A 15,962-nucleotide genomic window follows, 5' to 3' on the forward strand; every position below is an offset into this window, starting at 1 on the left:
GTTTACTGCAAAACGTAGCATATCATTCTGCACACTTGCTTCTCACTTGCTGACGTACATCAGTGTTGTCCACTTGGGATGTTGGCACATCTATGCCGATGGCACAAAGACAATGTTGTCTTGATAAGCAGGTTATATCGGTTCCTTTCTCTGCTTCTCTGTTCACCAAGCTTGACATTCAACAGGTTAAATCATCTAAACATCTGTGCCCATTCAACTCTTTCACTAATGATGTGATTTTTTACTCACGCAACAGTCTGAATCACTTAAATCATGAATGATTAAGTTTATCAAATTGACACCAAAACATTGTATCCAAAACCACATACTTTGGTTTTATTAAGACATGCACAAAGCAATCTTGTGGTTTAGTTTTATATGACGTGTGAATGTATTTGGTGTTTGTCTTCCAAGCTTTATCTTTAACCATCAGACCTTATGTTTTTTGTTTCATATTTTCTGTTAATATAGCTAATTATATTAATGTGGATGGAAGTATCTTTACAGGACAGTAAACATTTAATATACGCAGAGAACTAAAGTTTAGTAGTGTTATGAAGAGCTGACAAAATGAGTATTTAATCCCTTATGCAAGGGAGCAACAGATTTACTCTGTTAATTTTCTGTGGTTAAGAACAGCAGTCCTGGTCTGTGTGATTGCATCACTTTTCTGGTAAGTCTTCATGAGTCTTAGGAAATGGGTTTCCTGGAAGTGTTCTGCTGGGATTGGCCAAGATTGTTTATTGAAAAACATCAATTAAAAGGTGATTTATCAATAGTTTTTTTTGTTTCCTTGTGCAGAGGAAATGTAGAGCCCTAATGGGGGTAACATGGGTATTTATCAGCGATCTGGTGCCTCCTGCATCTTGCTGGGCTTTGTTAGAGATGTGCCACTTCTTCAGTTGCCGGTATCACAACTGTAAGGCTCTGTGGTGCCTCACAGTGGAGCTTGAACCATGTCAGAAGATGAATGGCTCTAGCTGCTGGACATGTCTGCCACCGTTCTCCCCAGTCCTTGCCCCAGCCTTAATGCTTTGACTGTGCTTGCTAACACGTCTCCAAAACTTGTGGGTTTTCTTCGCTGCTTCACTGTACACGTTTCTATGAAACTTGTCCACCATAGCATTGAGGTTGTGATTTTTACCTAGAAAAAAAACTGTAGTTGAGTGAGAAATGGCAAGAGAAGGAAATTTCCATGAGAGAGGAGAGTGGCCACCTGTTACCATGCTGAGGAGTTTGTCAAATCTGCCATTGAAGATTTTGAGGGGTAGAGAAATGTAAATTAATTGCAGCCAACTTGTAAAGTCACTATGGCCGTAACACAATTAAGTCTGCTTTTTTTTTTCTAAAGACTCCGGTTTTTGTGGGCGGAGCGGTGGCTCTGTGGCTAAGGATCTGCGCTTGTGGCTGGAAGGTTGCCGGTTCAAATCCCGCGGCCGGCAGAGGAATCCTACTCCGTTGGGCCCCTGAGCAAGGCCCTTAACCCCAACTGCTCCATGGGCGCCGTACAATGGCAGACCCTGTGCTCTGACCCCAGGCTCTCTCCCTATCTGTGTGTCCGTGTGTCTCATGGAGAGCAAGCTGGGGTATGCGAAAAGACGATTCCTAATGCAAGAAATTGTAAAGGGTTAATAAAGTGATGTTATTATTATTATTTTTCTGTTCAAGTTAATTTTTTGCGTTGCATACTTGCTTCAGATCAGAGTTCATTCGGAGCTCGGGAGGGATTGTACTAGTTGATTTTGAGCAGCTGGCATTTTAAAACTGCGTCCTCATGGGTTTCCCCATTCTGTGTTTTGCAGGTGTCAGCTGTGATGCATGTTTAAAAGGTAACTTCAGAGGTCGGAGATACAAGTGCTTAATCTGCTACGACTACGACCTGTGCGCATCGTGTTACGAGAGTGGAGCGACCACAACAAGACACACAACAGAGCATCCCATGCAGTGTATATTAACAAGGGTAGATTTTGGTAGGTATCCAGCTGTTTTGCCTCCAGATATCCACTTAGTAAGCACTGCATCAGCATGGCATTACCTTATTTGGACCTTATAATTTGTATTTAAAATCTAAAAAGTTTGTAAAGGCTGAAAAATGTGCACTGTCCCGGAAATGGCAACAGCTGATTCAACACAACTATATTTGTTCTTCCGATGTTTAAGACCTTGGCTGTTTTTTTGTGTAAAGAGCAGATGCCTTTTCTCTTATGCTGTCTACTGTACCCTAGCCTAGTAAGGAAAATGCTTAAAACAGTGAAAGGCTTTTCACTTTTCTGAAGCAATGTGTGGCAGTTAGCAAGTAGCATGCGAAATGTTACCAGTGTTACCAAATACCCGTTTTTTTAGGATTGGATATTTAGGAGACTGATTATTAATTATCTTTAGTTTCCTCTCTTCCTGCAGATTTGTATTATGGTGGGGAAGCTTTCTCAGTAGAGCAGCCCCAGTCTTTTACTTGTCCTTATTGTGGGAAAATGGGTTATACAGAGACATCCCTACAAGAACACGTCACTTCAGAACATGCAGAAACGTCAACAGAAGTGGTGAGTTTCCTCTGCAAAGTAAACATTATTAAAATAGTTCAGTATTTCAGGTAGAGCCTTAATTAACTTGATTTTATGATTCGCATTTACATTTTCATTTGTTTTTACGAAGCACAGTTTGATGGCCCTCTTAAACTTCATTACAGGTTATTAATAACTTTTTAATAGGTAAAAGCTGGATAAACAGAGACTAATTGGGAGCATTCTGTGCTTCTTAGATGAAAGCACATTTGCAAAGCTAAATGTTGTAGCCAGGGTTGCCAACATGATTTTTTCTGCCAAACCGAATGGACTGTAATTTGTAGTTTAGTGACCGCACACCACACAGCATCTTTACCGTGGGCTGTTTGACATGGATAGTAATTTGGATTGAGTGGAAATTTAAGAACAAGTTTTTTGTTTTGCTTGTGTGTATAGGGTTTGGCTCTCAAATGAATGGTTTGTACAGAACCTGTGTTTGTCAACATCCGTGAAACTAGACCTCCCATAGTACAGTCCGTCAAAGTTATAATGCAGTGGGTTTATGGGCTTTTACCCCAGAGCCTTTTTCAGCATATGCTTAACCTGGCATTACAGCTGTTCACAGTTCTGAATGCAAGCAGCAGAATAAGACCGGTGACTCAGTTAGCTGGGGTTCCCCACTGAAATGTCAGAGTAATACCATGTTGCATACAGTCCTCCCATTGGTCCCTCTGGGTTTGCAATTAAAAAAGGAAATCCAGTGAATCCTAGTGAGACGGCTCAGGAACAAAATTTGTTAAGAGGTTAATTTCCCAATCAAGAGCGTTCAATTTATGGAACACGGCCCTGTATTTGCTCATTGTGTCTGCTGTATCATCCGGTTTTCATTACCCTTTTTTCAAATGCAGCTAATGACTGACAAAAACAGAAATGCACAAAGCATCACAGGTGTGAAATGTCTATATTAATTTATTTATTTACAGTGCAATGAAGTGATTTAAAAAGGTTATGAATAAATAGGGCCTTATATATTTTTTGTGATTCAATATGAGTGGACATGTGACTCCACTGCATTACTTCGAGTCACCCACTAGGTGGCAGTATGTCCCTGCTTTTGTGATTTGCTCTTAATCTGGGATCAGTTATGTTTTAACTATACCTTGATTGTCAAAGAGATCAGTAAATTGATATTTTGTTTGGGCTTCATCAGAAATATTGAAAACAAAGATGATGGTTGTGGTTAAACATTTAATCTCAAATTTCCCTTTTCCTCTTGGAGGCCATGAAAGGGCCTGGCCTTCTTGTAAATGGCTGTTCAGAACTAGGTTTAAAAAGTTACATGGAAAATTATAAGAAGTATGACACAATTTAGAATTTTTTACGATTTAGCTATAAAATACCTGCTATCTTCCAGTCACCTACATTTCATTAAAATAAATCAAGCCTAAAATACTTTATGGAATTGTGCAGAAAGATCAACACACTCAAGTGAAGTACTATGTATATGAAAAACATAGATTCCATTTTAAACCTTTTAGGTAAGGAACATTCTAATTTTAAAGTAGTGCTTTGCCTCACACCATAGGAAGCAGGAGAAACGTTTCTCAGTAGTTTGTCATTCAGAGACAGCCTGTGAAAGCATAAAAAACTTTTTTTTTCTTTTGTAAGAAACATTTGTCCAGCCAAGGGCAATACAGTGTTACACTCCTGCTTGTTTGTGTTATATTTGCATCATGGGTGCACAGGCTTCTTGTTATGAAAACTGTCAGTGGAAGTATGGTTCAGAAAGAGGGGCCAAATCCAGTGGTGGATTTCAAAATAAAGACACCTGCATCTGAATAGGTTTGTTGTGGCCAGTTTACGTCAAACTTCCCACATCTAACGATTGATAGTGCATTTCAGCATCTCGGCATAAAGCTTTGTTCCGCCTTAAGCACCTCTGTTTCTTATTAAGGCTTTTTTTGCCTTTTTTTTAAATAGTGGGAAATATCTTCCCACTAGCTATTCACCTTTAGACTCTGTGCAGCCTTGTCCTCCTCTACAGTTATGCCTCGTTCCATTTGAATGCAGGGCTCTTATTAAGCTGTTAAGTGTCCTAAATGTTGCGTGACGCCTCCTGCGTTAGTAATCAGGCTGTTTTATTTTGGTCGTAGCAGATGTCTTTTTCTTAACTCCTTCCTGTGGTATGGATTCGTTTTAGCGCCCAGGCCAGCAACAAATTGTATAGCTTTTTTTTTTGTGGTGCGTGTTCATTTCTTTCATTTTCTGTTTTATGTATATGTTATATACTTTGAGCCTTTCACTGTTGAGATAAAAGCTGCAATCACAGGTTCATTACAAAAATCAAGGATTAGGTTTCACACTGTGAAATTGTAAAAGTTTTTGGATAATTTTAACCGTTTGCTTCTGAGGTTTTAAAATTCCACAATTCCAATATTATTTTTTAGTTTATTGTTTGATGATTTGAAAAAAAATTGTATGTTGCTACTTCACCGAATCTCATCCTAAAATGCAGAGACAGAGTTATTTTACATTTTGAAGAGATTTTTAATATGTAGGATAGTCAGTGACTTAACTTTCACTGCCTTTTCTTCTACCGTTTTATTACTGTTCACGAAGGAAATCATCGAAAGTCACATCCTTACTTATTGGGTAGCCGAGAAACAGTTTGTCTAAACCATGTTTCAAAATAAGTAACTAATGCCCATCTCACCAAGTCTTCAATTGCTCAAAAGACTTATTGTTCCATAGTCACAAGCATTCAAAGTGAGATCATGTTAACTGGAGGAATTTGAATTAATTTAAAGTAGGTAGTGGTCTGCTTTTTGTTTTCCTTCATTTCCAATTGAGTAATTTCTGTTTTGTTTCTTACAGATCTGTCCAATATGTGCAGCATTGCCTGGAGGCGACCCCAATCATGTTACAGATGATTTTGCAGCTCATCTTACACTTGAACACAGAGCACCTAGAGATTTAATATCCTTTCAGTGACATTCATCATCGTGAAGCTGTTGAATCCACCGAAATATGCCAGTACAGCATTTTGTAGTTTGCTTTTCTGGTGCCTCACAACTCATTTTTGATGTTGATTGTTTCATTTACGTCACATGGTTATTTCTCTTTGTTGGTGCAGGGAACTTTTCAGTCTTATGGATTCAAATCATGCTTTGGAGTTTATTTAATCTGTGTTCAGTACTTAAGATAATTCTTGGAACACAAGAACCATATAACTGTAAATTTATTTTGAGCAGTATACACTTTTTATTGGTAGCGTTCTCAGAGTAATCCGATTTTATCAGAATTTTCTCATCAGAAATCATCTCTTTTTTAAAAAAAATATTGGTGGTGTGGAATAGACGAAAAAGGGTTGAGGAATGTATCAGGATTTATATTGTCGTCTTTTATGTTGCGTCTTTTGCATAATTGTTAGATAAAATCAAAAATATTGTTCAAATGATGAGCTTAAAAGCAGGTCAGTCACTCTTCCAAAAACCAAAACGCCTCCGAATCCCTATTTTTCTCATCCTCCGATATCTAAAAGGAAGGCAGAGCTGTATGTAAGTGGTTTAGTTTCTTATGTAGCAGCATTTTCACGTGTGGTTCAAAATAAATGCAGCTAAGTTTGCCTGTGATTTGTTACGTCTTCTGCAATGTCTGACTAGAAACAAACTGCTGTATTTGATAGGCATGTTTTTAAGAAGAGGTGCATGGAAGTTGAAAGTTATGAGTCGTTCTCAGAGCTTGAAGGTTAACAATGGCACCCTTTTGAATGTTTGGCTGTCTCTCATCTTTCCTTAATGAAGTGCTTACGATGAATCCAGTGGTGTCCGACATGTACGTAGGATGTTTCACCCTGGGCGAGGGTTAGGAGGTCCTCGTGCCCGCAGATCAAACATGCACTTTACTAGCAGTTCCACTGGTGGGCTCTCATCTTCACAGAGCTCATCATATTCTCCAAGCAATAGGGAAGCCATGGATCCCATAGCTGGTAAGTTCTGTATCATTCACAACAATTGTCTTGGCACCTTTTTCATTGCAAGGAAAAAGCTCTAATTTGACCGCACCAAAGTACCAGTCAGTGCCCCTGTAGGCATTCTTTCTGTAAATATTTTCCATGTCATTCTTTTTAAAGGCAGAGGAAGTAGCGAGTGCTGACTAGTGTGCTTGTCCAGTTGCTTTATTTTCGTCTTCCTTTAACGGCTTCTTTTGAAGCTTTAACGCCAAGGCATGTGTGTGTTAATACTGCAGGATGCAGGGATATCCTCCTGTTCAGTTCATAAGGTAAATGAAGTTCACTTGTGAAATTAATTGGACGCTATCCATTTGGACACTATACTGTAGCGGGCGCCGTCTTTCGGATGAGATGTTAAACCGAGGTCCTGACTCTCAGTGGTCATTAAAATCCCTGGGCATTTCTTGATAAGAGTAGGGAGTCCCGGCCCAATTTCCCCCGTCAGCCTTTACCGTGGCCTCCAAATTGTCCCCATGTATGATTGGCTTGCACTTGCCCTGCGATGGACTGGCACCCCAGCCAGGGTGTTCCCTGTCTTGGGCTCGTTGGTTGCCGGGTAGGCTCCAGCTTCCCGCGATCTTTGAGATGAACATGAATTGAAAGAGATGAATTCCAGTTGTATTTATTGTATCGCCGTTAGATAAGTGATAAAGGCACGTGATTAAAGATGCGTGCACTGTGCGCACCCGGGCTTGTTGGTAATGTAAAAATAAGTAAGGGATTTACATTTGGAGCACTGTTTGATGATCTGAAACTGCACTCAAAGTACAAAATGCAGACTGCAAAACCAAATGAAATTAATAAATCCACTTGACATATAGTTTTATAATGAGCAGTTTACAAAGATATAATGTGTCCTTAGCACACTGGTGCCGCTGCGCGCTGCATGCAGTCTTAATCCGTTTCCATTTATATTCACATTAATTATGGAATTAATTCACTTATTCACATTAATGATGGAAGTCATTCATAAAGGAGTTTAATTTAACCTTAACCTGCTGTGCTTAAAAGGTAGACATCCTGATTACAAGTTTGGTATGTCAATGAATATAAAGCTTATCAAGTGTTAATGAAGCAAATTAAACCTAAGGGCACAGTTCAAAACATACATTTCAAACTAATATATGTAGAGTATTAAATACTGTATAGTCGTCTTCAACTAAGAGCTCGAGTACTTTAACTTTTCAGAACCTGTTATCTTCTGTTTTAGTAGTGTGTTGTAGCCTTCCTAAATTATTTGCTGCGGATACCAGCAGCGACACAAGAAATATTATATTAAAAAAGAGTATTGGTCAAAATCAGGTACAATTTCCTTGAATTTCAGACTTAGATCTGCCTGAACAAAACCATATTGTTTACATTTCTAGGAATTATATAAAACAATATGTAATGAACACATTTATGAGTTGTACCTCTGTTTGGAGTATGGAAGTCTATGAATGCTGGCAGCATGTCTTCTCCACATTAGAAAATGTCTTTGCAGTCGATGCAGTTTTAGCTTTGGTCGTCCAAAGTAAGCTTATTGGAACTGTTTGGACACCTTTGACCTGTTGTTTGACATGATCATGTTCCAGTCACAGGTCTTTGCACATTTGCTTTAGTTTTAGAGCGGATATAAGGATTAACACAACAAGAGAGAAGAATCTTTAGTAAATGTAAATATTAACAAGTAGCTTCTCAGGTTTTCACAAGGGATCTTAATCTGTAATACGTGGATGATACCAATATGTAAATAAAATATAGTAAAGAACGGGGAGTTTTAAACCCTCTTTAATGTCAACTGTAAAACCGATTTTGGGTGTATTTTTATATATTTGAAATGAAGGAAGACATTAAAGTTGCCATTTTATACCATCAAAGATGGCATTTCTGACCCTTTATTAAAGGAATTTACTCTGCACTCTCAGTGGGCAACACTATAATTGGACATTGTTTCCCCCTCTTGCTTAATTTTTTGAGGCATTTTAAATAAAGGAAAATCAAGCATTAATTAAAAGTTAATGAGTATTTCCCTTTGCAGTATAACGAGAACACTCATTCAATTTCTAAAAATAGTTTTCTTAGCATGTAATGACTAAAGACAGAATAATCTTGGGGGGCGAGACAGGATTATGGCCGTTTCCTCCATGGTTTCTTTCATACCCGCTGTGATGGACCATTAACCCCAAACAGCGAAGCTGAAAGACTTACTGCAGAGGTTTTCTGATGGGGAGAGTAATCGTGCTTTGACAAGTCCTTGAAGTTGGCAGTAATATCCTCGGCTCTGGCACAGTGTGGATAACAAGGTGCAGACAGAGGTTAAGCAGTTTTTGATCTAAAATACTGTTGGCCTTTTTCGTTCTTTATTGACTGCATAGTCGGACTTTATACACTGTCAATATTGGTAATGTGCAACAGTTGTTTTATATCCCTGTCATCTAAATTCACTGTTTTGTGACGGCATTCACTTCAGGATTACCTATAAGGAATCAAGGAGACATTATTGCCACTACGAATTTAATATATTTCATGTCTTAAGAAAGCAATAGCAGTGTTTCTTTGAGTGATTTAACTTGTGCCAATGGGTAGATTAGGTTATTTCTGAGTTCTCATGTCTTTTGGAGTAGATGATGAATGCCTCATGTCAGGTTTCCTTTGATGTAGTCAAAAAGGTGCTTGCTATACTGTTGCTGGGAAAAAATACAACTATCTTATAGTTACCTTGAATAAAAAAACAAAGTCAAATCTGAAAGTGTTATCCATTTGTGACGGTGTTCAAGTAATGCTTTTCTGTGATCTTTGCAGAGCTTCTATCTCAGTTGTCAGGGGTGAGACGCTCGGCAGGGGGGCAGCTGAATTCTTCCGGCCCCTCAGCCTCTCAGTTACAGCAACTGCAGATGCAGCTGCAGCTGGAGAGACAGCAGGCGCAGGCAGCACGGCAACAGCTGGAGTCGGCGCGGAACGCGACGAGACGCACCAACACGAGCAACATCACCACCACCATCACGCAGTCCACGGCAACGACAAACACCACCACCACGGAAAACAATCAACAGGCCACCCAGAATTCTCAGTTTCTCCTCACAAGGTAATTTGCGTCTGGCGCGCACGCAGCACCAAGAAAAACGATTTTGCCAAGAGCGTGAATACCCAAGTCTGAAACCCATTAGTAACCCATAATATCGATTGTCCTTAAACCTGTCATGAATTGATGCTAATTATCATGTTAAATTTAATACAAGCGTGTTACTTTCATTTGTGTCCAACTATACATGGAGTTTTTTCCATTTTTCTGTTCCACTGTGCTGTAAAATGAGCGTTGCTGTACATACACATTATTCAGTTCCCTTTCAATAACAAGATTTAGACATCACCTCCCTGGGAAGTGAAGTAGTAAACGTATATATAAAAGCTGCCCTGCTGTGCCTGAGCAGACTCATCATTCTAGTAGAATACTGCGTGTAGTAAAGCTCTTGCTGTATGGTTTTTTCTTCAAATCGCAAGAGACACAATGTTTACTTGACTTGATTACTGCATCTCCACTGCCAGACTTTCTCTTCTCTTTTTTCCCCAATTCCAGAGCCTTATTTGTCCAGGCTAGCTCAGCCCTGGTTCCTCAGTGGTGGTATGATACCCCCATTGAAATCAGAACTGCTCAGTCCCCGGTCACAGTTTCATGTCTCCTTAAGACTTATCCTTTTTTAGCCAGTACCTGCAATTCATCTCACGTTGTGGTGAACTTTAACCAATACTGCACTCTGTTGAATGGCCCTCCTTTTTTACTGCAATTATGATTCTTGCCTGATTTACTGGTTTTAGATTTTTACTCTGTGCTACACAGGCATTGTGCTTCAAACAAATCTGCCTCTCTTTTCTTCCTGTTGCTTGTATTTTTACGGACGACAGCAGATCCACTGTTTACGCTGCGTTACTGTCGCCTCTTGAATTCATCAAGAAACAATTTAGGCTCGTTGTTTGGTAGTTTGTAAATGTCTGGCTTCCACTCGTGCATCAGGTAGTTAACAGATCTTCCTCAGGATAGCAGTGGACAGTGCTTGGCATGCCTGGGTCTGGAACATGCCCAGCAAGCACTGCTTTGTGATTTCTGCTTAGCTTATGGTACTTTCTTGCAGAGATCTTTCTCTTTGATGAGCATTTTATCTCAGTCTCTGTGCCTTTCCAAGCCAGAGGTGAATGTCAACTGGACGGAGTCCAGCTATCTTTGCAGCTCCCCAAACGTGTCAGCCTTGTACCCCTGAACCTCCTCTCAGAAGTATGTCCTGGCCTACAACACTTCCTCTCAGAGCTGAAAGGAGCTAATATGCACAGCCATCAATGTAGTCTGCAATCCCAAATCAAATTAAGTAAAAATAATATCCAGAGAGATTAATCCAGTGGCTTAGAAGATAAAGATGCTCAGAAGTCGAGCAGATAAAATTAAACAGCATGGTGTTGATAGGGGTCTTCTTGTCCCATGTCCTCTAGGTTGAACGACCCGAAGATGACGGAAGCAGATCGCCAGTCCCTGGAAAGCGAACGGGCAGATCGCAGTTTGTTTGTCCAGGAGCTTCTCCTCTCCACTTTGATGCGGGAAGAAAGTTCCTCCTCAGACGAGGACGAACGGGGGGAATTCGCCGACTTCGGCGCTATGGGATGTGTAGATATTATGCCTTTAGATGTTGCTTTAGAAAACCTAAATTTAAAAGAAAGTAATAAAGGAAACGAGCCTCCACCACCTCCTCTTTGATGACATCCCACTCCGCAGACAATGTCCTCTGTGCTGTAACTGCCAATGAAAGTGGACAACAACTATTTTTGGGTTTGTTTTGGTGATTGTAATTTCAGGTCTGTCACTCTTGTTACATTGTGTACATTCATAAAGGAGCGAGAGAGGAAAAAAAATGAAATATATATATATAAAAAGATAATCAGTTCCACATAACTAATTTTTACTTCTAGCAGGTAAACTTAGGTAGCAGTGCCAGAGGCAGATTCTGCTTCCTGTTCCTTGACATGCAAAAGGCTCTCCTAATAAATACTCCACATTCAAACTGAAGAGGAAACAAAAAATTGAAAAAAAAATCTCTAATGAAGCTGCTGTGTGTATTTATGAATATTAATGAATAAAAACTGCTTGGATGGTTTACCATAACTACTGCATGAGGTTTTTTGCAGAGTGCATGAGTTTTAATGACTTTGTCATTAAAAAAAAAGGAAATAATATCCCAAAGTTTTCTTTAACTATTTTTTAAGGGTTCCCTGCGAAGGATTTTGAAACAAACCTAGCAAAAACAAATTGAGGGACATTTTGATGGTGTTCATTTTCCCAACCTGCAGTAAGCTTAAAGTGGAGCAATGCAATGCATTTGTTTTACAGCACGTTTCTAAGGCGAGCTTATGTGTCCTTTTTCTTCAGTGTAACATTTGTTTTGTGACTGCTTTTCTCCGACATTAGTCCCCAAACATGTACGTCAGTTCTTTCAGCGCTTCTGTTCGCCAGCTGAGGATCTGTATTTTTGGGGGGAGGCATCAATGGTTGACCTGAGAACTGCTGCAGAAATCCCCTCTGGAGGCCATAGAAGAAATCTCCTACGCATTTGAAAAAAGCAACTTGCTTCTGATATACTTTTTTCTTATATTGTGATGTTTTAGTGATATCAAGCTGTTTGAACACCGGGTGTAGTTTTACTCATTTATGCACTGTACAGAAGACGAGACCTCTGAATATTATTCATCTTGTTAGTTTTTTTTAACTTGTTTCCTGACTTCCTGCCTCTCCTCAGATGCATACACACATTGTTTAGGTTTCTTATCTGTGTTGTGGAGTTTGTTTTTCATATCAGGAGAGCCTGAGAGTTAAACTACAACCATTGTGTTCTTTATATTCTAAAAAAAAATGTTCTGATTTACTCTATGCTAACATTAGCACCTTTTTATTTATTCTGATTTTCTTTTTGAAGTGAGTTTTTTAAGCCTTTTGTTGGAATCATGCCACCTACATGCCTATACTATTAATCCTTTATGTAAAATACAATGAGATGTATATTAAATTTGTGCGTAAACTTTCATAATGGTTCTAGGACAAGGGCGGACTTTTTTTTAATGTAAATTTAGAGTTCAACAATAAAAACTGCGCACAGCTTTTGATGAAATTATCACAAGACCTGTTATCGTGTTTCTCACCGTGTCTGCTTTGCTGATCAGCTTTTTCCCAGTGCCTGTAGTCATGCCATGTGATGATTTTCTAAGAAGGTCGGCAGTTTTACTCTTCAGTTCATTGACTCTGCACACAGCCGCTCTTTTTTAAAGCATTAATGTTGCTCAGTGGTACTTATTGTGTGGAGTTTCTTTAAAACTGCTACAATGAATTTTTTAAACGATTGGCACTATTTGGATTCAAGATGTTTCCTCAGTTCACATCTGCTATGAATACATTGACTGTAAGATGAACGTCAAAAAGGTGTTTGTCTTTTGTATATTCTGAACATCTAAAGTAGGTACAGTAAGGGCAGTTTTGCCACACTTTTCGATAAAGCAATTCATTCTCTATTCTAGGAACTGATTTTTTCGGGGCTAACAGATTTGAATCCCAAAAATTCCCTTTTCTTGACCATAGCAGGGCATGTTATCGTGGCTTCTAGGTGCTGCAAAACTGGCTCTTTTAGTTGAAACTTCATTTAAAATTTGTGATTTTAATTTTAACTGTAGGTTTATATTTTTATGATTGCTGTACATTTCCAGGGTTCTGAAAATTACATTGAGTTTCAGTCTTCAGTTGTCATTTTAGGAGAATCTTTTGTGATAATACTTCTCCGCGTTCCTGGAAAGACCAAAGAATTGGTTGTGTTCTGGATCACAGCTGTTTATTAATTTCTTCTGATTTAAGCATGCACTGTTTTTGGGACAATACACAAGCATTAGTTATTTTTATGTACAGAACCTAATTTGAACCTTTTAGAACTGCCTTAAATAAAGAAAAATAATGCATCACTCACATCTTTACCTTTTTTAAAAAAATGTTCGTTTCTCGTGTTCTTCCATCTTATAATTCGCCTTTACATCAGCCAGTACATGGATCTGGAGACAATGGGTTTTCCTGAAAAAAAGGTGCTGCCCAGCAGAGCTTGTGGAAAATGTTTTCTAGGTCTCCTGTTTTCAGTTTGAAGATGGAAGTGGTTTCTGCAAAAGGTCCATTTTTGGAGTCAAAGTTTACTGATGCCAGTCTTGATTTTGATGGTCCAACAAACCGTTGTGAAGCAGCTTTTAAAGGTAAGTGAAAGACACGAATTTTAATGCGCCCAACTTTTCTCTTCAGTACAAGAACACCTGCCTGGATTTTTTTTGTAGTATTACAAGAGGAGTCAGAAGGGGGATTGATAATGGTAAAGGATGCAGAAGCTAATGCATGGAATGACATGTTTCTCTGCTAAGGGGTTGTAATACTGTTGCCTGTCAGATTAAAATAAAGGTTTGTCCTGTCTTGAGCAGATTTGGGAAGCTTCATGCTAAAGATCACTGCTAATAGATAACTGACTGAGCCTTCTACATCCGGCATTGCTTGAAATAATTTAGATTTACTAATTGGCTTGAATGATTCCTGGCTCTTTTTTGGCTCTTCATTTTTGTTTACATTTGGATTATACTGTATCTGTAAATTAGTAATGCTAACGGTTTTCACTGTTTTAGCCAGTATGTGGTTGTGAACCAAATAATCATTTGACTTTTTTTGCATCCCATATAAGAAGCACATTGCCAATGTTGATCAGTGCCATATATCCAGATTTCAAACAGCAGGCTAAAGCTGGTAGTTCCAAGATCATTTTGGGAGCTCTTCAAAGCTGGCTACTTGGTGTCACAGAATTAAGAGGATGAGACCCTGTCCAATGAGGCTTTCAGTTCAAGAGAATCGAGTGTCCTCTTACTGGAAATATTTGATCAGACCTTCCTGTGATGTGAGATCTTGTGTAAGATGCACCATTTTCTTGAAATGTGCTCCAGTTAGTAATACAAAAATGGCAGTCTTTTTAAATCTTCAGTTTAAAAATATTCTTAGCTTTTACAGTACCCTTTCAATAAAGTGCAGTCCAATCCATTTCTTTAAAGCCAGCATTTCAAAGTTAAATTAATAGCAAATATTCAATTCAATATTATACATTTCTTTAGTATTTTTCTTGTACTTTAGGTATACTTCAGTTGTAATACTATTATGATGTAGCACTTACTGTATCTGTGCCTTTTATAGTCCTGTCCACTGAAGACCCTTAAACTCATTTTTTTAATAGCTTGAGAATCTGCTTTGACTGACATTTTGTGGCTTTGTTTCAAATAAAACAAGCCTGAGGTTTTTGGTGTTTGCAATTCTTCACAAGATGGTTTCAAAGCATGATCTAAGAGGGCCAAGGACTGGAAAGCCAGCAAAAATGTAGGAGGAATTAGTGGTCAGATAATATTTCATATTGACTTACATCAGTGTCCTATGCCCATCTATTTGTCCAATAGAGGTGAACATATATGTGGCTCGCCATTACTTCTGAACGATTTGACTTGACTCGCATGCATTGTGCTGCAAGTGTGGCACTGCCCATTCTGGCTCAAGATCTTTGTCTGTGGCATCATCTTATTTTGTTTTAGCACAGTAGTATCATCACTCCTACTATGGGTGCTTTCTCTGGAGGAGCACTGTTCTGTGCTTTCAAGTATACACTATTCCTCTCAGAGTCCAGGATCCTGTGTTGCAGCTACCATGGCATTGTCTAGACACTTTGTAATTCTTTCCGGGAGTGCCTTTGCTGCCAAGAAACATGCACAGTAGCTGATGTGGTTTCTTAAGGGATTTAGCATAAGGCTACGGGGAAACATCAAAGCCTCCCGAAGTACAGCTGATCTGCCTCCATGTTTCACAGAGGACATGGCATTCTCTGTGTAATCTTTATGTTATTGGTCCAGGAGTTCAAAGGAGTCAGCACACTTTATAAGATCACAAACTGTTGATGTGACATTTTCAGAGTTTTCTGGATGTCAGCAAATGTCAAGCTCTTTATTTTAAGTTGATTCTAAGTGAGACTTCTTTCACTAAACCCTAAACTATTAAAATTACTCATGCAGCTGATGTCACACTTTTTCCAGGGTAGGTACTGCATCCTGTCAATGCCAAAGTTAAAGATCTTTAAAAGTTATGTGGATGTGTACCATCTGATAAGAGGAGAGCTATATTGATTGTTCTCATCCAGTGTTGAAAGACTGATGATGATTTGTTCTGTGTGAGCCATGCAGATCAATAACAGATCCTTACGGTTGGTCTTAGTGTAGTGGGTGTTTTTGCCTTCTCTGTGCCTAATCCCATCTCTTAAAACAAGCCCTTTCAAAATAATGGTTTTATTAATTACATAAACAGGCCTACTTATTTGTAGATCACCACCTACTGTACATCTGTGAAAGATCTAGAAATCATTCTGAGCTACACGTTCCCT

The 15,962-nt window shown here is 38.9% G+C and overlaps 1 protein-coding gene across 3 annotated transcripts in view; it reads left to right on the forward strand.

Annotated features, from left to right (window-relative positions):
• Positions 1–12,647, forward strand: part of kcmf1 (potassium channel modulatory factor 1) — a 31,413-nt gene extending 18,766 nt beyond the window's left edge. For 2 of the 3 annotated variants that reach the window (XM_088910686.1, XM_088910685.1), the window contains exons 2-7: positions 1,803–1,970; positions 2,401–2,540; positions 5,376–5,477; positions 6,312–6,489; positions 9,298–9,580; positions 10,978–12,647. In XM_088910686.1, coding sequence (XP_088766812.1) covers positions 1,803–1,970; positions 2,401–2,540; positions 5,376–5,477; positions 6,312–6,489; positions 9,298–9,580; positions 10,978–11,239 — 1,133 coding nt within the window. In that variant the 3' untranslated portion in view covers positions 11,240–12,647. The remainder of the gene's footprint in view (positions 1–1,802; positions 1,971–2,400; positions 2,541–5,375; positions 5,478–6,311; positions 6,490–9,297; positions 9,581–10,977) is intronic. The other variant, XM_088910687.1, reaches the window with a different exon arrangement.
• Positions 12,648–15,962: the final 3,315 nt, after the last annotated feature.

The sequence above is a fragment of the Atractosteus spatula genome, chromosome 3 (genome assembly GCF_055471065.1).
Source record: "Atractosteus spatula isolate fAtrSpa1 chromosome 3, fAtrSpa1.hap1, whole genome shotgun sequence".
Lineage (NCBI taxonomy): Eukaryota > Metazoa > Chordata > Actinopteri > Semionotiformes > Lepisosteidae > Atractosteus > Atractosteus spatula.